This window comes from Scyliorhinus canicula, chromosome 4, assembly GCF_902713615.1.
Source record: "Scyliorhinus canicula chromosome 4, sScyCan1.1, whole genome shotgun sequence".
Taxonomy (NCBI): Eukaryota; Metazoa; Chordata; class Chondrichthyes; order Carcharhiniformes; family Scyliorhinidae; genus Scyliorhinus; species Scyliorhinus canicula.
In genome coordinates, this window is record NC_052149.1 from 207,741,150 (window position 1) to 207,765,513 (window position 24,364).

The following is a 24,364-nucleotide window of genomic DNA, read 5'->3' on the forward strand; positions in this document are numbered from 1 at the left end:
ATTGATGAGTGTGTGGATGGTAAAGTAAAAAATTGGGAAACTTTAAAATTGGAATGTGAGCTTTGGGATAGAAAACATCAAGACACTAAACAGCAATTCGGCAATAAGAGACCTCCTACCACTCGGCAAGTAGGACTAGCCCATCAGGTTAAACGAAAGGAGGATCCTCCCAGTTGCTCTGGCATGCCGATGTTTTCCTTTTCAGGCGACACTGAGGAAGAGGAGGAGTTAACACCTAGAACTCCCCTATGTCCCGCACTCCCCGCTCCGTCAGTGCAATCGCCCCAAGTCCAGCCTCCCCCTTACGGACCCTCCGCTAATGAAATTCCCACTGCGACATCTCCCGTCGCATCATGCACTCATTCGCAAACTCAACTCCTAAATATGGAACAGCCTTTCACCTCTGTCAATCAGGCTCTTCGTGATTTGTCAATGCAACCTACGGAGGAGGAGGCTTTTCCGCCATCACCCCCACCCGCAAATTATCCCATTAGGAGTGTTATCAACCCCACACTGGTGATAATGATGATCAATTCATTGAAGTGTGGCAAGCCTTTAAACCCCAGGAGCTATGTTTGATCATGGCCCAATGTCCTTCCTGTAAAGACGACCCAGAAGGGTTCACTGAATTTTTGAGACGAACTGCGACCATGTACGGGGTTATTGCACGGGATCAATATTCACTCATTTATTCGTCACTTCCCCCAGACATAGGGGGAAAGTGGAAAAATGAATTGGGACTTCACGACGACACATGGGCGGCCTTCAGTGCTGCTCACCAGACGGAGGAGAATCAGCGCACTTTAATGTTCCCAGCGCTGAAACAGGCTCTCTGTAAGCCCACGGACATCTCCTAACTCCTTGACTGCACCCCCGCTCCTAAGGAAGATGGTCCAGAATTTTTCGACCGCTTCTGTGGCGTCTACACTCTTTACTCCGGGGATATTGCTTTTAGTGAAGGAGCACCATCTCCCCAATTCAATGCCCTACTAATGCAGGTATTGCCTGACCCCGTAGCATCCAGTATTGAAACTAATAACATGGATTGGTCCGACAGTTCTAAATCTCAAATGATCCGGCTGTGTCTTATTATTGGAACAATTGCCGCAACCGTGAGGCCTGTTATAAAGACACTACGCCGAGAATTAAGTCCGAGTTTGTCCAACATCCCTCTCAAAGAAGGCCTCCTAAAGGTCAAGGTTCTCAGACTGATTCACATCACTATCGCCCAGATTGCACGGACCCTCCGGAATTTGGTTACCGCTCACAGGCGGCTTACCCCTGTACTCCATGCACGGAGGATTTTGACTGCGCTCCTCCGCGTCGTCCTTTAGCTAAATATGTCACTTGCTTCAACTGCCAATGGCCAGGCCACTACGCTAGGAATTGCCCATCACCCCGACAACAAGGTAGATTTCAACCCCGTAAGCAGACACCCTTCACTGCCTCTAACCCCTATTGACTAGCCCGATCAAACTTTCCGGTCCTTTCAGCGGACCACTCTGACGAGCCCACAGCTACGATTTACATAGAAGGCGTGCCCATCTCCTTTTTGATTGACACGGGTGCTACTTATTCTACATTGGACTGGACATTAGTTCAGAAGCATAGACTTCCCCTCTCTGATAAGCATGTGGAACTTGCTGGTTTTATGGGGGAAGGTGCTGTTTACCCACTTACGAAGCCACTCTCAGTTCAATTTGAGGGCCGAGAATGTTGCATTCCTTTCACGGTTAACCGGGTCCTCGGCGTTAACCTCGCCAGGCGTGACTTGCTGTGTCCCTTACAGGTGGAGATAGTTTGCCTCGATAATGGCATAACCATCTCACCTATCCCACAAGCCCAGCTGCGGAACTTTCCACTTTTCATTACTCCACAGTGGTGGTCGGTTGATTTTGATCCTTCCCACTTTTCTCCTCCCTTAGATATTCCTAATGCTCGTGTAACTCTTTGCTACGATCACACGAGATGCTCGTCTGTGTTGGAGAGCATTTACCGAGACGCCCTAGGTACTCTACAACACGTGTCTTTTGTTGGCCTCGCTGAGGGAAAAGAAGGTTCTGCCTTTCTTGTTGAGGTACCACACGGGTTCTGGCATCAGTCGGGACTCGTGGCACCCCACGTGACCCTTTCTGTCAACGAAGGCAACAGTGGCAAATCCTTGGGAGTTTTGGCAGCTGCACTACAAGGACAGGCTGATCCTTCCTTTACTGGACGGCAAACCTTCCCTCAGGGCATTTTAGAATATTTTCCCCAACCTTTTTGTCTCAATGGTGCATTGCAACAGCATCGGTCAGCTCAGTCTCCTATTTTGGAAGTCCCCGCGGATTTATGGGCCGCTTCCAAACACGAAGTTGGTCTCACCAATGTACCTCCCATCGTTATTAAAGTCAAGCCTGATATGCCCTTGCCCTCCATTTCACAGTACCCATTACACCCCGCGGCTGAAGAGGGAGTCTCGGTCATGATTCAATCATTCCTTCAGCAGGGAATTTTGATACCATGTCAATCGCCCTGTAACACCCCGATTCTTCCAGTTCCTAAGGTAGGAAGACCATCACAATGGCGTTTGGTCCAAGACCTACGATGTATTAATCAGATCGTGGAACCCTTACATCCTATTGTCCCAAACCCGGCTACAATCCTTAGTAATGTTCCACCTGATGCGACTGTTTTTACCCTTGTGGATTTACAACACGTCTTTTTTGCGGTACCCCTTGCCCCTGAATCGCAATACTTGTTTGCCTTCACATTTAAGGGCAACCAGTACTCTTGGGCTAGGCTCCCACAGGGCTTTATTCATTCTCTGACTCTTTTCTCACAGACACTGCGCTCCCAGTTAGCAACATTAACACCCCCTGGTGGATCCACCATTATCCAATATGTTGATGACTTAATCCTTGCCAGTCCTGACTTCGTCGCTAACCAACGTGACTCCGTTTATCTGCTAATCCGTCTCCATTCATGGGGATATGTAATTCCGCCCGCTAAAGTTCATCAAGGCCAATGGCAGGTCAAATTTTTAGGGATCCTAATAAATGCAACTGATCGCTCTCTTACTCAGGAACGTATTATTCCTATTTTGCAGACCCCGTTCCCTACCTCTCCCAAGCAGGTGAGAGCCTTTTTAGGACTGGTTAACTTTTGCAGACAATGGATTCCGAATTTTACTGTCCATACTAAAGAACTAACTCCGTACTCCTCTCAAAATGCTCCTCTTAAGTTTGAACTACCCAATTCAGCAAAGCAATCTTTCGTTACTCTGAAAAACGCCCTGGCTACCGCCCCAGCGCTAGGTCGACCATGTACGACAGACCCTTTCAGTTATACGTTAATGTTCTTGATGAATGTGCCACTTGTGTTCTGACACAAGAGCACGGTACCGGTGTCGCCCGGTAGTCTACTATTCTATTAAATTAGATCCTGTAGCTTGAGGTCTGCCTCCCTGCACTCAGATTCTTATGGCTCACCATTTGTTAGCACAGGCGGCCTCTAACCTGACCCTTCACCAGCCAGTACAGATGCACACATCGGACTCTATTGTGGCTCTCCTAACGTCTCAGCAAACCCAACATTTGACTCAAGCTCGCTTGAGCCGTTATGAGGTTTCACTGCTGCAGAACCCCAACCTTTCTTTTTATTATTGTTCAACCTTAAATCCTGCTGTGTTCCTCGATCAGCCCCCCCCCCCGATAACCTTAATGATGCACCGCACGACTGCTTGCTTAGGAACCACTTCCTTACTGCGCCACGCCCAGATTTAACGGATCATCCTCTGGAACATCCAGAACTCATTTTTTATGTTGATGGCAGTTCCTCCATTTCTATCACTGGAGTCCCAGTCGGGAAATGCCGTTATTACGGACACTGATGTTCAAGAAGCAGCAGCCTTCCAGACCCCCGTCTCTGCACAAAAAGCCGAGCTATTTGCCCTTACTCGAGCATGTATTTGGCCACTGACAAAAGTGCAAACATTTACACCGATTCCACGTATGCCTTTGGTGTTCAGCTTCCCCGTCAATTGGCAATTATTAAATGTGTTGCGCACACGAAGGGGGACACTCCTGTTCAATTAGGGAATGCCCCTGCTGATTCAGCTGCTAAAGCTACAGCTTCATCAACCTCTTTAATTGTTCCCAATGGGGCTAATCAGGCTCTGAATCAAGTACCCGCATTAGGGACGAAGGGCATGCCAGAGATAACTGAAGTTCAAAATTTACAGAGGGACGCCTCTGATTCTGAGTGAGCACTATGGAAGTCAATGAGGTGTTCGCACTCCTTAAAATGGGACCTCTGGCTTACTCCAGTTGGTCAAGTTTGTATTCCGAATTCTTTATTGCCAGTACTTGTTGATTATTTGCATTCTTGTAGCCACCTTGGCAAGGAGGGAATGGTACAGCTGCTCCTGAAAACTTGGTAGCACCCAGGTTTGAATACAGCAGCGCAAACACGGTTGGACCGATGCCTCATTTGCATGAAACATAATAAGGGTAAAGGTATTAAATACCCTCCAGGAACCACTCCCTTGCCAGATGGCCCTTTTGCTTGTATACAGCTTGATTTTATTGAATTACCAAAAGTACAATGCTGCAAATATTGTTTAGTATTAATCGATGTGTTTAGTAAATGGATTGAAGCCTTTCCCACCACAAATTGTACTGCACAGGCAGTGGTGAAGTTGTTGTTAATCGAGGTTATTCCTCGCTTTGGGGTACCAAAATGGTGAGCTCAGACAACGGACCACATTTTGTGGCTCAGATCAATACTGAATTATGCGAAGCACTCGTAATTAAACAGCAACTGCACTGTGCTTATCACCCGCAGGAATTGTGGAAAGAGCCAACAGGACTTTAATAGAAAAATTATCTCAATTGACTGAAGGAACTGGGTTAAATTGGCGAAAGGTATTATCCTTGGCACTGTTTCACATGCAGGTTACTCCACATTCACGGACTGGACTGTCAGCTGCAGGATAGTCTGTGGTCGGCCAATGAGGACTCCCTGGGATGCCAACGAAAAACCCCTGGAGGGCGTAGACCTCCATGTGATGGGTGAACAAATGCAGAACTATTTAAAGCAATTAACACTTTCTCTGAAGTTTCTCCACTCACAGGTGAAACAGGCGCATCTCCCAGGGACAACAGGGACAGCCGTCCCTCGATATCTAGTAATCAAACCTGGAGATTACGTATTGGTGAAAAATTGGGACAGAAAGAAACTAGGACAACGCTGGAGTGGACCTTTCCTGGTACTACTGACGACACCAACTTCAGTCAAGCTTGAAGGACGTTCCAGTTGGATACATCTATCCGATTGCAAGAAGATAGTCTCCAACGCAGATGAGAACACAGGATGAAGATCTTCATTATAATTTTTGGACTCTCTGGACTAGTTAGCCTTAATGGCCACTCGGCAGTAGAAAAACGAACTACCCGGGAACTACATTCTAATACCTATTTCTATATGTCATATCTTTATGCTGAAAAATTGAATGTAAGCAAGTGTTGAGTTTGTACCCACATCCCCGTCCATTCAAGGGAAGGAATACCTCTCCAATCCCTCCCCTTTCATATCGCAGAGACAGTTGAATGGATTTTACAACAAAATCAAACACGGATCAGGGGAGATAGGGAAATATGGAGATCTGCTGGCTATGACATGACTAGATTTTCGGCTTGGTATCAGCCTGTTTATAATCATGCCTTGACTCCAGCCTCCCTCACCATCCACTCAAATGATGTTCAAGGTTCCATGTGTTTTAATAAATCAGGGAAAGGAAAGTTGATGGGGCGAAGTAGGTGCAACCTAACAATTAACTGGTAAGGACAGGTACCAGGCATATCCAACAAGGGCATGGTTAACTGTGTTGGTCCAGGGTATGGAATATAACCTCTAATAGTTCATAGGGACAGAAATCTTTCTACCACAGTCCAGAAGCGGGAAAAATATTGACTTCCACAGGTCAGGTTCTCCATAATGATTGCACAGTGTTAACAGTTCTACTCAACTGTTCAGACACCAAAGGCGACCTTGCCTATACGCAGCAAGACTTGGACAACATTTAGGCTTGGGCTGAAAAGCAGCAAATGCCAGACAATGACCATCTCCAAGAGACAGAATCTACCACTTCCCCTCGACATTCAAGGGCATTAACATGCTGGCGATTAGCACTGACCAGAAACTTAAAGGAGCATCCTCAAATACAGTAGATGCATAAACAGGTCAGAGACTGGGTATTATGTGGCAAAGAAAAACTCACTTCCCAACTCTCCAAAGTCTTTCCACCATTTAAAGGCATAAACAGAAGTAAAATATTATCTAAATGGTGAGAGATTTCAGAGCTCTGGGAGATTCAGACGGGTCTGAGTATTCGAGTGCATAAATTGCAAAAGGTTAGTATGTAAGTGCAACAAGTAAATAGGAAAACCACCATAATGTCATTGTTTATTGTAAGGGGAATTTTAGCTGCACATGGCCTTGGTGAGACCACATCTGGAGTATGGTGTACAGTGGTGACTTCCTTAGTTAAGGAAAGATATAAATGTATTAGAAGCAGTTTAGAGAAGGTTTGCTAAACTAATACCAGGAATGTGTGAGTTGTTTTGTGAGCAAAGGTTAGACTTGTACCATTGGAATTTAGAAGAAGAGACAACTTGATTAAAACCTTTAAGATCCAGGTGGGGTCTTGACAGGGTGGATACGGAGAGCATCTTTTTCCCATTGGAGAATCTAGAACTGTGGGTCATTGTTTCAAGATCGAGGGTCACTCATGAGACAGAGACAAGGAGGCAGATAGACTTTTTATTAATAAGGGGTTGGCAGGTTATCAGGAATGTGGGAATGAGGTTACAATCAGATCAGCCATGATCTATTTCAGTGTTTTTCAGACTTTTTTCCCATTTTTACCAAATGACCATCCTTCGGGACCCACACCACCCAAACTTCACGACCCACCATTTTCACTCACCGTTATGTGACAGGTGAGTCTTCTTTGTCCTGTTATCGACCAGGGTTTAGAGAACCCAAAAGTGTATCATGGAGTTCACCTGACCCACAACTTTTAATAGACTGTGGTATGGGGAGCACACGGCCCACTCTACAGGTGTGGTACAGCAGAAATGGAAAAGTATTTTTTCAAGCAAAACAATGTTTATTCTATGAACTCAAGTTAACCTTTTTGAAACATACAGGGAAACATCTTAGCAACCATTAATTCCAATACAACCCCAAAAGAATATAACACTAAGTAATCCTTTAAGCTCTCCTTTTAACAGCCATACGACTTAAAACACCTTTTACCAGAAGCACATCAGGTTAAAATCATGACTGTTATTAGTTTTAAATCACCAGGATCGATTTAGTCTTTAGATTAGAGAGAGATTCATACACCTTCTGGCTGTGACTGCAGCTATCCAGCCCTGAAAACGAAACTAAAACACACCCTGCAGCAAACAGCCTAAAATGAAAGTAAAAAAGCTGACAAGAGAGCCCAACTCCACCCACTCTCTGACATCACTGCAGTAGTAAACACCCATTTCTTAAAGGTACTCTCACTACAGATATTTATATACACATCCATTTATAAACACCCATTTCTTAAGGTACTCTCACATGACAGTCCTCATGATCTCACTTGCTTTGTTATTCAATGTTAGATTTCTGATAATGACTCCGGCTAATGATTTAAGCTCTCAGTGCATCCATTGAAAAAAATAAAGAGGTTTGTCCTCAAACTCGCCATGCTTGGTCTTTCAAATGTCTTTGAAGTTTTGAGGGTTTTAAGCTTTCATTTGCCTGTACTTCCCTACATATAACACACATGAACTTTAACTTTAAATCCTGATTTGGAGTGACACAATTAATAGCATTAAGTAATCATCTTTCCACTGCTTTGTTCCCGTTTTCAGCTTCTTTTTCATGGGTTCTTCACCAGAGTCCCTGAAGTTCACACTAGCACGGCTGGCAGCTGAAAAATGGAGGAATCTCTCTCACGTGCCCAGAACTTGTGACATCAGCGTACAGGGCGCATGACCTGCTCTCTGCCACCTCTCCAGGCAGGAAGACTCCAGCGATTTAAAAACAAATCTGCTCCTGGGTCAGCGTGCTGACGTGAGGATGAGGCGTGTGCCTCGCTGGGCTCTGGACCTGCATACCGCTGAGGGGGCATGCATGCATGGAATTGCTGGCATTCTGAAAGCAGGTCATGCCGTTGAGCACTTCTCGTTATCGGGAACACCGCAGGCCCCACAGCCTTGGGTTTGAAAATGACTGATGTATTTGAATGGCGCAGCAGGATCAAAAACCAAGATATCTACAACTGCTCCTAATTTGTATGCTACGTATATATGTATGCAAGACTGTAATAATGCATGTATGATGAAAAACTTACAATTTGTCTGGATGGGTGCAGCTCCAACAATGTCGAAAAACGTTGATTGGCACCCCAATGACCACATTGAACATTCACTCCCTTCAACACCAACACACACAGTGGCAGCAGTGTGTACCAGCTACAAGATACACTGCAGCAAGACACCAAGGCTTCTTTGACAGCACCTTCCAAACCCACAATTTCTGTTGCCTGAAAAAATGAAGGGCAGCAGGCACACAAAAACATCACCAGCTGCAAGGTCCCCACCAAATCTCACACCATCTGGGTGTAGCCACCTGGGGTGGCCACATCCCAATTTCAAAATTGACACTTGCAAAGAGTAAAGGGAAAATTGGACAGTGCTAAGGAAACAAGCAGGTGCAAGGTTTGCCCGTGGATTGGAGCTTGCAGCTCCCAGACAAAAACCGATACTACAAGCCATTAGCATAGTAATGAGCTATCTCCGGGGACAAAAGAGAAACATTTAAGCAATCGGTACCAGGGCAGGCTCCCCGGCGCCAGTGGAGACTAAAACAAAGGCAGGCCAACGGTTACCGAGGGCCCGCCCAGTGATCAAGCAACGACCCCTTGATTGGAGAGAATCAATACAAATGATTGGGACATGGTCCAATTAATTGGGGCCAAGTTCAGGAACTGCCCAAAAGAGCGCGAAGCCCCTCTTTGGGGTATAAAGAGGAGTCCCCAAAGACAGATCGCTCTCTTCTTCGTCTTCATCTTGGCCTTGGCTCTCAGCAACGAGGGACCCACCAAGCACCAGCCAAGTAAGTCGAAAGTCAACGCATGCTACGAGATAGGCGCTCCAAGCTACTATTCTATACCAGTTCGATGCCAGCAGCCTCAGAACCGGACAACGGCCATTGTTCCTCTGAGTGGGCACCCGAAGCTAAGTATAGGCTTTTAGCAGTAGTTGTAATTTAGTGAGTAGAGTTTGTGCATGAGTATAATTGACTGTGTGTACACATAAATGTGCATTGATTTCAAACTTACTAACTGGTATATCGAGCCTTTGATCAGTATTCGGTTTTGAACCTTGTGGCGGTATCAAAAGGATACCTGGCGACTCTTGAGCCAGCACAATTAAAACAGAGCAAATTAAGGAGAGCATAACGAGCAACACGGGCTTCGAAATATATTGCAACTCGTTCATGGCCACAACCTCCCTATCAACACTGACATTACATGGACTTTAATAATTCAAGAAGACAGCTCAATAGCACTTTCTCAAGGGCACAGGGCAATAAATGCTGGCCTAACCAGCGATGCCCATATCACATGAGCAAGTTCTAAAAAAAAGAGGAATCTGGGGAAGGTTGGCAATGTCACCTACTCCTTTCTGGAAAAATTTACTTCCATGAAGTTGAGAACGATAGTTACATAGACAACAACTGGCAGTGCCATCTTCACCCTGCTGTGAGGCTGGATATCCTGTTGAAGGAGGCAGCATAGTTTTGTGACTATGGCATTGGTGAACTGTAAGGGTCTAAGGCATTGGCATGCAGGCAGCAGGGTGGAATGCAGGCAGAAGGAGTGCTGGTGAAGACATATGGGCAGAGCCTTCTGTGGAAAGCCTTCCTATCTTTTCTGTGCTCAGCTTTCCCTTTCTGCAGCTTCAGTTCCATATCCATAGACCAAGAGAGACTGTATTTACAGCTCTAATCATCGTGCTACAGCCTTCCAGTGAACAAGTCATAAAACACTTTTGACCTCCTTGTCAGCAGCAACTCTCCATTCCAAAACCAACAAATCAGCAAATTTCCGAGCTGCTTCTACAAACTTTGCAAGATCAAAACTATGCCAAAAGCACATAATGATGTTGGATCATGCCTTAAGTGCTAAATGGGGAGGAGAGGAGGTGGGTTCCTTATGCTTTTGGGCATTCACTGGATCTCCATTGTTAAGTTTGTGGAATGCGCACCAAATCAGTGGGAGAAGCTGTACAATGTCACATTCTGTGGACAGCCACCAATTCGTACACGTGTCACACATCATACAGGGTTCACTGAAAGTGGATGGAAGGGCTACACCTGCCATTGTCATGTCCTCCAGCAACTGCACCATTGGTCAAATTTGACTACCCCAACGCTTCCCGTGGCAGTTCATCAAGTTAAGTCCATTCAAAGTAAGGGATCTCCTATTAAAGGTGGGGATGAGGACACATTTCTTCTCTCTCGAGAGTTATGTCATGTTAGAGTCCCTTTAAGAAGTGTGTTTTATCAAATGGCTGCAGTGATGTCATTGTGTGGGTGGAGCTGGAATGTGATTCTGTCTCTTACTTTCATTTTGAGCAGATATTTTTAATTCAGGAAAATTGATGGAGTTACAACAGAAAGATATAGAAATAAAACAAATGTATCAGAAAACATACACAAAGAGGAATCTGAGTGTATACCGTTATTACCGTAACACCTTTACATATGCAGGCGGTGAAAAGTGGGCAGACGTTCATCAAGTGGTATTGCCGGTGGGGTATAGAAAGGAGGAGGTGTTGCAAGTAGCACATGAGGTACCAGTGGGAGGTCATTTGGGAGTAAGGAAAACGCAAGCTAAAATCCAAAAACATTTTTATTGGCCTGGACTACATAAAGATGTAGTTAAATTTTGTCAATCATGTCACACATGTCAAGTGATAGGGAAACCTCAAGCAGTGATAAAACCAGCGCCCTTAATACCCATTCCAGCATTTGAGAAACCTTTTACAAGGGTCTTAATTGATTGCGTAGGATCAATATCTTTTAACTATAATGGATGTGCCTATTAGGTTTCCAGAGGCCATTCCAGTACGCAATACTACAGCTAAAAAGATTGAGGAGTTACTTAAATTCTTTACTAGATATGGACTACCCACAGAAATACAATCCGGTCAAGGATCGAATTTTCCCTCATGGTTATTCAAAGAAGTTATGGATAGCTTAGGAATAAAACAATTTAAATCAACTACATACCATCCAGAATCGCAGGGAGCGTTAGAAAGGTGGCATCAGACATTAAAGACAATGCTGAGGGCTAATTGTCAAGATTATCTAGAGGATTGGGATAAAGGAATTCCCTTTGTACTGTTTACAATTAGGGATGCACCTAATGATTCAACCAAATTCGGTTCTTTTGAACTAATTTTTGGTCATGAGGTAAGAGGACTACTTAAATTGATTCAGGAAAAATTGGTGAGTGAGCAGTCGGAATTTACATTATTGGATTATGTGGATTACGTATCATATTTAAGGAACAATTAAATAGAGCAGGAGAATTGGCTGGGCAACATTTGAAAGTTGCACAAAATGTGATGAAACGGGTAGCGGACAAGAAAGCAAAAGATCGTAGTTTTGCCAGTGGAGATAAAGTTTTAGTATTGTTACCAGTGATAGGTGAACCTTTAAAAGCAAGGTTTTGTGGACCTTATCAGATTGAAAGAAAATTAAGTGAGGTGAATTATGTGGTAAGAACGCCGGATAGAAGGAAAATTCACCGAGTGTGTCATGTGAATATGCTTAAAAGGTACTTTGAAAGGGAAGGAGAGAAAAAGGAGGAGGTTTTAGTGAATCTATCTCAAAGTGAAGAACCAAATCCAGATGATTTTGAATTTGACATCCCTCAAATTAAATTGGAAATCGAGGATGTTCTTAAAAATTGGGACAAATTGTTGAGCTACCTTCCAGAGGAAAAACAAACTGACCTGAAAGAGTTATTGATATCACATGGGCAAGTTTGTGGAGATATGTTGAGAAGTACTAAAATGGCTATACATGATGTAGATGTGGGAAATGTTGTTACAATTAAACAACATCCATATAGACTTAACCCTTTAAGATTGGCACAGGTTAACAAAGAAATTGAAAGTATGCTTAAAAATGGCATAATTGAAGTGGGTTGCAGCCAATGGAGCTCACCCATAGTAATGGTACCGAAACCGGACAGTACCCAACAATAGAAAGGTTAATGCAGTTACAAGAATGGGCTCTTATCCTATCCCACGCTTGGAGGATTGCACTGAGAAAGTGGGACAATCAGCTTTTATTTCCAAACTGGATTTATTTAAAGGTTACCGACACGTACCTTTATCCGAAAGGGCAAAGGAGATTTTAGCTTTTGTGACTCCAGATGGTATATACCAATTCAAAGTTATGCCATTTGGCATGAAAAATGCCCCAACCACATTTCATCAGTTAACTAACAAAGTTGTTTCAAGATTACCCAATTGTGCTGTATACATTGAGGATCTGATAATTTTTAGTCAGAGATGGAAAGAACATTTGAAGTATCCGATGGGAGTTGAAGTATCTGATGGGAGTTCTTCGATCGATTTCAAGAGATGGGTTTGGTGATAAACCTAGCCAAAAGTGAATTTGGAAAAGCCCAAGTTACTTTCTTGGCCATACAATTGGACAGGGTCGAATAGTCCCACAGGCTGTGAAAACAATGTTATTGAGGAGTTTCCAATACCCTCGACACAAAGGGAAATAATGCGATTTCTTGGCAAGAGTGGATTTTACCGGAAAATTGTGCCGAACTTTGGCAGTGCAGTCGCTCCACTGGCAAACTTCCTAAAGAAGCGTCTCAAATTTCAGTGGACGGTGGAGTGTCAACAGGCATTTGAAGGACTAAAGGCTGTGATAGCCAATGCTCCTGTGTTGGAGAATTACAAGGGGCTCTGTGATCAGATTGAACTAAAGTATCTGACCTTAAAAGAGAAATGCTGAGGCATAGAGAAATGGATGGACCGTGCAGAGACTTTCTTGTCCAAAGAGACTGTCAATCAAGAGGGATTCCAGTTGCAGGAAGAACTAAAATGGACTATGTTATTATAAATGTTTGCGTGTTTTGTTTTATTTTAAAAAAACATATACAGTATTTACTGTCAATATTTCTGAAAAGAAAGTGAAAAGGTGAAAAATATGAAACCATGTTGAAGTTGATGGGTTTTGGTTCCGGGGGGGGGGGGGGGGGGGGGGTGTCATGTGAGAGAAAAATGTGTTTTTATTAAACGGCTGCAGTGATGCCATTGTGTGGGTGGAGCTGGAATGTGATTCTGTCTTTTACTTTTGTTTTGAGCTGGAAGCTGCTGTGTGTCTTAGTTTTGTTTTCAGTTGAAAGCTGTATTCATCTACAAGGATGTTGGAGTCTCCCTCTCTCTATGTTAAAAAGGTGTTCAGATCACTTGATAATTTATAAGTGATACCTGCTTTCTATAGAGATTTCAAACCTGCTGGCTTTGTTAAAATGGGTCTATTCGACTTTTGGATTATGTTGTTTCGAAAGTTATTAAGGGTTACCTGTTGAGTATTGTATCTGTGGGGATTATCAGTATTGGTAGTTGATAAACTGTTTACTGTGTGTTCAAGAACAAAGAAAATTACAGAACAGGAACAGGCCCATCGGCCCTACAAGCCTGTGCCGATCCAAATCCTCTATCTAAAACTGTCGCCTATTTTCTAAGGATCTTTATCACTCTGCTCCCTGCCCATTCATGTATCTGTCTAGATACATCTTAAATGACGCTATCATGCCCACCTCTAACACCTGCAATGCTTTCCAGGCACCCACCACCCTCTGCGTAAAGAACTTTCCACGGATATCTCCCTTAAACTTTTCCCTCTCACCTTGAACTTGTGACCCCCAGTAATTGAGTCCCCCTCTGGGAAAAAGCTTCTTCCTCTCCACCCTGTCTATACCTCTCATGATTCAATTAGGTCCCCCCCTCAACCTCCGTCTTTCTAATGAAAATAATCCTCATCGACTCAACCTCTCTTCATAGCTAGCGCCCTCCATACCAGGCAATATCCTGGTGAACCTCCTCTGCACCTTCTCCAAAGCATCCCCATGTTTTTGGTAATGTGGCGACCAGAACTGTACGCAGTATTCCAAATGTGGCCGATCCAAAGTCTTATACAATTGTAACAAGACCTGCCAACTCTTGTACTCAGTACCACTTCTGATGAAGGAAAGCATGCCGTATGCCTTCTTGACCACTCTATCGACCTGCGCAGCCACCTTCAGGGTACAATGGATCTAAACACCCAGATCTCTCTGTACATCAATTTTCCCCAGGGCTTTTTCATTTACCGTATAGTTCGCTCTTGAATTGGATCTTCCAAAATGCATCACCTCGCATTTGCCCGGATTGAACTCCATCTGCCATTTCTCCGCCCAACTCTCCAATCTATCTACATTCTGCTGTATTCTCTGACAGTCCCCTTCACTATCTGCTACTCCACCAATCTTAGTGTCATCTGCAAACTTGCTAATCAGACCACCTATACCTTCCTCCAGATCATTTATGTATATCACAAACACTGGTACCAGCACGGATCCCTGTGGAACACCACTGGTCACAGTTCTCCATTTTGAGAATCTCCCTTCCACTACTACTCTCTGTCTCCTGTTGCCCAGCCAGCCTGTTGCCCGTAACAGCCTCCCCGAACAGGCGCCGGAATGTGGCGACTAGGGGCTTTTCACAGTAACTTCATTTTTGAAGCCTACTCGTGACAATAAGCGTTTTCATTTCATTTAGTACACCCTGGACCCCATGGGACTTCACTTTCTCCATCAGCCTACTATGGGGGAACCTTATCAAATGCCTTACTGAAGTCCATGTATATGACATCTACAGCACTTCCTTCATCAATCAACTTTATCACTTCCTTAAAGAATTCTATTAAGTTGGTAAGACATGACCTTCCTTGCACAAAACCATGTTGCCTATCACTGATAAGCCCATATTCTTTCAAATGGGAATAGATCCTATCCCTCAGTATCTTCTCCAGCAGCTTCCCTACAACTGACAAATGGTAGGGTTTATAAATTGTTAACTGAATTCATAGAATAAACATTGTTTCATTTTTAAAATACTTAAGGTTTCTGTTGCATAACACCCGTAGAGTGGACCCTTGTGCTCCCCATAACCAAAATCTATTAAAAGTTGCGGGTCAGGTGACCTCCATGATATACTTCGGTGTTCTCTGAACCCTGGCCCACAACATTAGTGTTTGGAATTTACTCCCCAGCGAACATGTAAAGATGAGACGTGAAGTTTCAGTTAGGGCACTCGAGAGTTACAAATTAGCTAGGAAGGACCTAAAGAAAGAGCTAAGAAGAGCCAGGAGGGGACATGAGAAGTCTTTGGCAGGTAGGATCAAGGATAACCCTAAAGCTTTCTATAGATATGTTAGGAATAAAAGAATGACTAGGGTAAGAGTAGGGCCAGTCAAGGACAGTAGTGGGAAGTTGTGCGTGGAGTCCGAGGAGACAGGAGAGATGCTAAATGAATATTTTTCGTCAGTATTCACACAGGAAAAAGACAATGTTGTCGAGGTGAATACTGAGATACTGGCTACTAGATTAGAAGGGCTTGAGGTTCATAAGGAGGAGGTGTTAGCAATTCTGGAAAGTGTGAAAATAGATAAGTCCCCTGGACCGGATGGGATTTATCCTAGGATTCTCTGGGAAGCTAGGGAGGAGATTGCTGAGCCTTTGGCTTTGATCTTTAAGTCATCTTTGTCTGCAGGAATAGTGCCAGAAGACTGGAGGATAGCAAATGTTGTACCCTTGTTCAAGAAGGGGAGTAGAGACAACCGCGGTAGCTATAGACCAGTGAGCCTTACTTCTGTTGTGGGCAAAGTCTTGGAAAGGTTTATAAGAGATAGGATGTATAACCATCTGGAAAGGAACAATTTGATTAGAGATAGTCAACACGGTTTTGTGAAGGTTTGGTCGTGCCTCACAAACCTTATTGAGTTCTTTGAGAAGGTGACCAAACAGGTGGATGAGGGTAAAGCAGTTGATGTGGTGTACATGGATTTCAGTAAAACGTTTGATAAGGTTCCCCACGGTAGGTTATTGCAGAAAATATGGAGGCATGGGATTCAGGGTGATTTAGCAGTTTGGATCAGAAATTGGCTAGCTGGAAGAAGACAAAGGGTGGTGGTTGATGGGAAATGTTCAGCCTGGAATCCAGTTACTAGTGGTGTACCACAAGGATCTGTTTTGGGGCCACTGCTGTTTGTCATTTTTATAAATGACCTGGAGGAGGGCGTAGAAGCATGGGTGAGTAAATTTGCAGATGACACTAAAGTCAGTGGAGTTGTGGACAGTGCGGAAGGATGTTACAAGTTACAGATGGACATAGATAAGCTGCAGCACTGGGATGAGAGGTGGCAAATGGAGTTTAATGCAGAAAAGTGTGAGGTGATTCATTTTGGAAGGAATAACAGGAAGACAGAGTAGTGGACTAATGGGAAAATTCTTGGTAGTGTGGATGAGCAGAGATCTCGGCGTCCACCCAGGTTGAGAGGGTTGTTAAGAAGGCGTACGGTGTGTTAGCTTTTATTGATAGAGGGATTGCGTTTCGGAGCCATGAGGTCATGTTGCAGCTGTACAAAACTCTGGTGCGGCCGCATTTGGAGTATTGCGTGCAATTCTGGTCGCCGCATTATAGGAGGGATGTGGAAGCACTGGAAAGGGTGCAGAGGAGATTTACCAGAATGGTGCATGGTATGGAGGGAAGATCTTATGAGGGAAGGCTGAGGGACTTGAGGCTGTTTTCGTTAGAGAGAAGGTTAAGAGGTGACTTAATTGAGGCATACAAGATGATCAGAGGATTAGATGGGGTGGACAGTGAGAGCCCTTTTCCTCGGATGGTGATGTCTAGCACGAGGGGACATAGCTTTAAATTGAGGGGAGATAGATATAGGACAGATGTCAGAGGTAGGTTCTTTACTCAGAGAGTAGTACGGGCATGGAATGCCCTGCCTGCAACAGTAGTGGACTCGCCAACACCAAGGGCATTCAAATGGTCATTGGATAGGCATATGGACGATAAGGGAATAGTGTAGATGAGCTTTAGAGTGGTATCACAGGTCGGCGCAACATCGAGAGCCGAAGGGCCTGTACTGCGCTGTAATGTTCTATGTTCTATGTTCTCACATTGAATCAGGGTCATTGAATACATTGTCACAAGGTTATGCCCCGCCCCTTTAGTTTTGTAAAACCTGATGTTTCAACTTTCAACTGACTGGAAGCTTTGCAATTCGAACTGAGACAGAGCAAAACACTTAAAACTGCAAGGCAACATTCCAAGGTGAAGGTGAGAAACAAACAAATCACTCTCAGGGGAGTGTGAAGAGAGCGACATTTCCGATAATCCACCCATCAAAACTCGCAACTGTCTATGGAAAGGATATTAAAAATGCAAAGTACTGGATATTGAAACAATGCCTGCCACAGACTGGCACATCCCAAAATTGTTTGATATGCACAATAAGGGAAACATTTCAAGGCAAGACTGCCCAGCCACTTGAGAGAGATTGCAAGAGACAAAGGCAGTGTCACAAAAGTCTTCAGCGGCTGAATGCTGCTCTCTCACCTCCCTCGGAATAATTAATATTAATAACCTTTTATTGTCACAAGTATGAAGTTACTGTGAAAAGCCCCTAGGCACCACATTCCAGCGTCTGTTCAGGTAAGCTGGTACGGGAATTGAACCCGCGTGCTGGACTTGGTCTGCATCAGAAACCAGCTGTCTAGCCCATTGAGCTGAGTCAGCCCATCATGTTCAAGAAGACCACTTTACCAGAAAATTACCAATGAAAATCTCTCAATAATTCCAAAATCTTCCCCATCAGACGACAACCACAAAACCACCTGCTGTGCTTAATATCTATGCCTCAAGGACAACCAAAGAACACTTATATTTAATATGTGTGTGTATGGTGGCGGGGGGGTTAATGTTGGCATAATGGTCAAACGACCATTGCGACTTGACTACTTTCTGCTCCTTCTTTGGCACAAGAAAAGTGTGTGTTCAATTGGCACCTTATTGTTCACAGCTTAATGAATTAAATACATTCTGATTTTGGAAAAGCATATCCTCTTGAAAAAGAAACTTACACCTTTATTGTGACCAACTGAGGAGATTGAATATCCAAGGCTGAGTTTGAATTTTGATTGAAAAGGGAGTCAATGGTTATGGGGGCATGGGGAGGGGGCGATTAATTAGCAACATTTAAACTGTATTCCACAGTTCCTGCCCTGAATGTAAGATTGTAGAATCTGTGACTGTGAACTCAAAGTTCCAGTTGAAGTTAGGGTTGCAAAACATTAATTTTAGTAAATTACACAAATCATCTTGGACTGCAGATGGAGCAAAGTAACACTTAAGAAGTATGTAGATGGACTTGCGATCACAGGATCAAAGCTATGGGACAAGGGCTTGAAACGGGGATCAGAATGGTTAGGTGGCTGTTTTTGAGCATCGCAGATGCAATAGGCCAAAGGATCTTTTCTGTGCTCTATGAGACAGGAACAATGTTGCAGCCAAGCTAAAATAGCTAATGTTCAAGAAACAAAAGAGACACCAAGAAGGCATACAGCATACTTGCCTTCATTTGCCAGGGCATTGAGTTTTAAAATTGTCAAGTCACATTGCAGCCTTATAGAACCTTAGTTAGGCTGCACTTGGAATAGAGTGTTCAATTCTGGTCGCCACAATACCAGAAGGATGTGGAGGCTCTGGAGAGGTCACAGAAAAGATTCACCAGGACGTTGCCTGGTGTGGAGGGCATCAGCTATGAGGAGAGGTTGGAAAAACTTGATTGTTCTCACTGGAATGCTGGAGGTTAAAGGGCAACCTGATAGAAGTCTATAAAATTATGAGGGGCATGGATAGAGTGGATAGTCAGAAGCTTTTTCCCAGGGCGCAAGGGTCAATTACTCGGGAGCATAGGTTTAAGGTGCGAGAGGTAAGGTTTAAAGGAGATGTACGAGACAGAGGGTGGTGAGAGCATGGAACTCGCTGCCGGGTGAGGTAGTAGAAGCAGATACAATTGCGACTTTTAAGGGATGTTTTGACAAATACATAAATAGGATGGGAATAGAGGGACATGGTCCCCGGAAGGGTCGGGGGTGTTAGTTCAGACAGGCAGCATGGTCGGTGCAGGGTTGGGAGGGCCGAAGGGCCTGTTCCCATGCTGTAATTTTCTTTGTTCAAAGTTAGACATTAGGATATATGTAAGGTAAAGAATTGCAGTTGCCAGGTCATGTTTGGATTCAAATGCATCTGCCGCTTTAATTTTTCCAACGGTATCTAAATATATCAGATACCCTCATAATCTATACTCAGGGACTGATTTAACTCAGTTGGTTGGGCAACTAATTTGTGCTGCAGGGCAAGGTCAACAATGTGGGTTCAATTCTCATACCAGTTGAGGTTATTCATGAAGGCCCATCTTCCTCAGGTTATTACCAGTCACCTCACTCAAAAGGGGAAAGCAGCCTATGGTCATCTGCGACTATGGCGACTTTGCCTATAGCTAGGACAAAATGTAATGACTATTCCTTCAGCCACTTACCTCGCTGACGATGGTGGAGATGTACTGATCCTTACTGTACTCCCAACCATCCAAACAGGGCTCCTGTTCCACCTCAGACATATTGATGGAATCTGGGTCAACAAACGTCGCTGAAAGATTCCTGATCACATCCAACCGGTACCGTCTGCACTGTCTGTGCTGGAGTTTGCCTCTTTCTTGCTTCAGAGGGATAGTCCGATTCAGCCACGCTTCACTCAGATTGAGATTCCCGGGAATTAAACAGCGATGGTCCGGAACGTCAGCGATAAAAACTATGGACAATCCGCAGAAACCGTTGGGGAAGATGCTGGCGCTCAAAAGGAAGAAGATCATTTTCTGGAAGGGTCCCCATTCTCCCAGGAAAGCGGTGATTTCATCGTAATCCCGCATGTTAGTGAGAGCGGGAGGACTGACAGCGACTGACTGACCTCCCTCAAACTGCAGCAATTTACCTTCGGGGGCGGAGCGGAATCACAGCCTGGAGTTATTCCAAAGTTCATTTCAACCTCAATCGTTTCCACATTTAAGTAGTGATCCCATCTTAACCCGGCCCCCAGAGCTCCTTCCAGATCCTGCTGGACTTCCTAAAACAGAGCCGTCGTTTGAGGGTGGCTGCGAGCAACGGGGATCTTGCCCAACACTTGGCGAAAGACGGTTTATTTTAAGACGACGAGACCACCGTTACCGCCAAGGTCGCCCTTCTGCCCACAGCGACCAGGAACGACAAGGGATTTTTGGCCCTGCTGCGGTCGGCCGTGTGGGATATGAAGGCAGTTACTCCCATACGGAAGCTGGTTTGTTTATTTTTCCCCCTGGATTTAGTCTCTCTAACTCCCTTCCCCTCCCCCACCTCCTTTCACTTACCTTAATTTACACCCGAGACCGGGGGGCGGGGGGGGGGGGGGCGGGGCGAGGCAGCCCCCTGCAGGGTGTGAGCGGCCCCGCGGAAGGGGGCGGGGCCTCCTTCACGAGCGGCATCACCCGGGTATCACACCCCGGACGCCAAAGTCTTGTGTGTTTATCAAACCATTGGTTTTCTTACCTCCCTTCCCCCTCCACCCCCCCCCCCTGCCAAATTAGGGGGTACAGTAGTCCCCCGTTATACTGCGCTCCGCAATACCGCGGTTCGCGATATACGGCGGGGGGGGGGGGGGGGGGGGCTTATGGACCCCAACTTACTTGACTCATTTTAAACTCTTTTTGAAACAGCACCTTTTTTAGCCGCGATGATTAGACCGATTAGCCGCGATGATTAGCCGCGATGATTAGACCGATTAGCAGCGATGATTACCCGCGATGATTAGAACGATTAGCCGCGATGAGTAGCCGCGACCGATTAGCCCGATTACCCAGCCATAAAAGGGATACGTCGTCTTAAAAGTGCAGGTATCTTCGAGTTCAGTTACTGTCGTTCAAAATGTTTAAGCGCAAGTCTTACACAGTAAAGCAAAAGATATATTTGATAGACCGGCTTCGAAACAGGGAAACAAAGGCAAAATTATCCAGAGAGACTGGTGTACCAGAGTCAACCATCCGTGGGTGGGTGAAAGATGAGCCCAATTTAGGAACATATGTTGGGACAGTTTCTCAGAGTGAAGGGCTTACCAGGAAAAAGGCAAGGAACGCTAGTGACATTAACTTGGAGAAGACTGAGTTCACCTGGTTTGTCCAGGAACAGTCTGGTGGCACCCCCTTATCTGGACCTATCATCAGGATTCAGGCTAAGAAGTTCCATCACCAGCTCCACCCAGAGGACAGCAATTTCGTAGCCAGCAAGGGTTGGCTCCATCGGTTCCAGAAAAGACATGGGATAGGTGCAGTTACCATCAGTGGTGAACAGAGATCCGCCGACTCAGGAGCAGCAGCAGCCTTTCCCGACATCCTCAAGAACTACATGGTGCAAGAGGAGCTGACCCCAGAGAAACTCTACAATGCAGATGAGTCAGGGCTCTACTGGAAGATGCTGCCTGACAAGACCCTAGCTGTCAAGGATGATGCCCACAAGACTCTGGGGTACAAGCAAGCCAAGAACAGGCTCACCATCCTGTTTGCCAGCAATGCTACGGGAACACACAAGCTGAAGCCATTGATTGTGGGCAAATTCAAGTCTCCTAGATGCTTTCACCACATCAACATGGAGAACCTACCCATTGCAGCAGAGGACGACATGGCACCCGCAGAAACATTCACAGAGGAGGAGATCATCGACTAGGTCACCCAAGAGGAGGCAGAAGAAGAAGAAGAACCCCAGCCCACAGTGGCAAAGAGCCACTCGGATGCCATCACGCACCTGAAGTGGCTCATAGCATACACAGAGCAACAGGACTTCGACCCCATATACATCCTACACCTGAAGAACCTCCAGAGGCAAGCACAAGTCAAGATGAGGAAGGGGATGTGCCAGAAGAAACTCACAGACTTTTTTTAATGATTTTTTAAAATATGCTTGTAAGTACAATTTTAAGTATATTATTGTATGTATATATTATTGTATATATTTTAATAAATTTAAAACTTGATTTAAGACTTGAACGAACTTTGATGTTTATTATTTAAAACGCCCTTCCATTCAGCAATGTTCAGCACAGTCAGCGATGTTTCCTCTTGTTCATTCATTTGGATATCCGCGGCTCGGATACAACGCGGGTGGCTGTCTTGGACCCGAACACCCGCGGTATAACGGGGGACTACTGTATTTATGCTCAGGCGTGGTCGCCTCCGCAAAACCCAACACCAGCGACGAGGGTAAAGTGGAGCTGCGGCCGGGTGCCGTCTCTTCCGGACTCGTTGTGGGCCCCGGGAAGGCCTTGGCTTGCCAACCGCATGGCGTGAGGTGCTGGCATGGGCGGCTGGTCGCAGCATGTCGGACAGAGCCATCGTCAGGGATGAGCAGCAAGACCGTCGTCCACCTATGGTATAATCAAGAGTTTGATGCACTCCAGTCGTTTGCGGAATTGGTCACCCTGCTAGGGTGGCATCTCGACCCTCAGCTATTCCAAATCTGCCCAATATTGCCGCTTTAATACAACTGAATGGATTTCAAGAGATTCTGTGATGGGGTTTATGGCCCGCCTCCGGAAACTCGCCGGTTACTGCGAATTCAGGGCTTCGCTGACCGAGATGTTGCGGGATAGGCTGATCAGCGGGATCCAAAACCACTAAGTTGTTAGTCGAACCACAGCTAGACCTCAAGAGGGCCATGGCGATAGCCTTATCATACAAAAGTGTGGAGCAGGGCGTTTAGGAATTGCAGGGATGGAGGTCCTCAGTTTGGGCTGCACCTCCTCTCCCAGCAAGAAAATCCCGAATCTCGGCCTTGGGTAGCTGCCCGCCGAGAGTTTGACCGAGCACCAAGGATCCCGAGAGCTGGACGGGCCCTCTTTTCTGACCCTGAGGAGCCTGATTCTGGATGCTGCAAGTCGTGCGATCCACGCAGCCATGACAAGCGTTGCCAGCCCATCTCCCCACATGGCATGGGCACCCTCCCCTGTCCCACGCACACTTCGGGGAGGAACTTACGGGTTTTTGCCAGCAGCTAAACTGCCTCTACACAATAAAGGTGACGCAGATAAATATCACGATTCGTGCCAACGGCCTCCCAATCCTGATGGAACTGGAAATGGGCGCCGCTGGATCATTACCTTGAATCGAGGTCCAGTAGGGCTTTCTTTCACAAAACGCGATATGAGCCATGCGTATCTCCAAGTTCATCCCAGATCTTGCCACACTGTTGGCTGCCCTGCACCAGCTCCTGAAAAAGGGCAGGTTTGAACAAGCAGACAGCATTCTCAGATGTGAAGCGGCAGCTCTCGTCTTCCTGGTTACTCACCCATTTCAACCCTACGAGGCCACTCGTGGTTATTTGCGATGCCTTGTCCTACAGCATCGGGGCAATCTTGGACAATCGAATGAACAACGGGATGGAGTGTCTGATAGCTTTCGGATCCCGGATGCTCGCAGCTGAACCCGTATTATACGCACATTGAAAAGGAGGGTTCAGCTGTGGTGTTGCCGTTAAGTTTCATCAATACAGCTACAGATGCAAGTTCACGGTGCTAACCAATGATAAACCCCTGTTAGGGTGATTTAAACAGGAATGGTCAATTCTACCCATCGCGTCCGCTCATATTCAAAGGATGACCTTGCTCCTGGCAGCTTACGAGTACATGTTAAAACATCACCTGGTACAAAGATCCCACACGTGGACGTCTTGAGTCAGATCCCACGACCGACCAGAATGCCAACACACTCCAGGTCCACGCTGCCTTGCACTCTTTGGACACCTTGCCTATCACGGCAGCCAAGGTGCGGGCATGGACCCAAACAGACCCCCACCTAGCCCGAGTTTGATACTTTGTTCTGTATGCGGTCCAGCATCCTGGGCGGTACCTGGCGATCTAAAGGTGATTCCGCCAAAGATAGTGGAACTCGGTGTCAAAAATGAGATCCCCTTGTGGGGGATAGACATCATGGTTCCAAAGAAGGGACAGGGTCCCATCTTTACGGACCTCCATAACCGGCACCCCATGGTGTCTAACATCAGAGTGTTTGCCCACAGTTACGTGTGGTGGCCGGGCATAGTCACAGCGGGATTCGCTGATCCTGATCCTGAGGCTAAGTGTTGATGCCGTCG

At 45.6% G+C, this 24,364-nt stretch overlaps 1 protein-coding gene and 1 long non-coding RNA gene across 4 annotated transcripts in view; one reads left to right on the forward strand and one right to left on the reverse strand.

The window, feature by feature from the left end:
• LOC119965339 (solute carrier family 22 member 5-like) overlaps positions 1 to 20,683 on the reverse strand; it is a 216,447-nt gene extending 195,764 nt beyond the window's left edge. Inside the window, exon 1 of one of the 3 annotated variants that reach the window (XM_038795968.1) lies at positions 19,732 to 20,683. In XM_038795968.1, the coding sequence (XP_038651896.1) occupies positions 19,732 to 20,121 (390 nt within the window). In that variant the 5' untranslated portion in view covers positions 20,122 to 20,683. The remainder of the gene's footprint in view (positions 1 to 19,731) is intronic. The other 2 variants (XM_038795967.1, XM_038795969.1) reach the window with 2 other exon arrangements.
• LOC119965340 overlaps positions 20,409 to 24,364 on the forward strand; it is a 63,733-nt gene continuing 59,777 nt past the window's right edge. The window contains exon 1 of the long non-coding RNA XR_005460493.1: positions 20,409 to 20,525. This is a non-coding gene — a long non-coding RNA (uncharacterized LOC119965340). The remainder of the gene's footprint in view (positions 20,526 to 24,364) is intronic.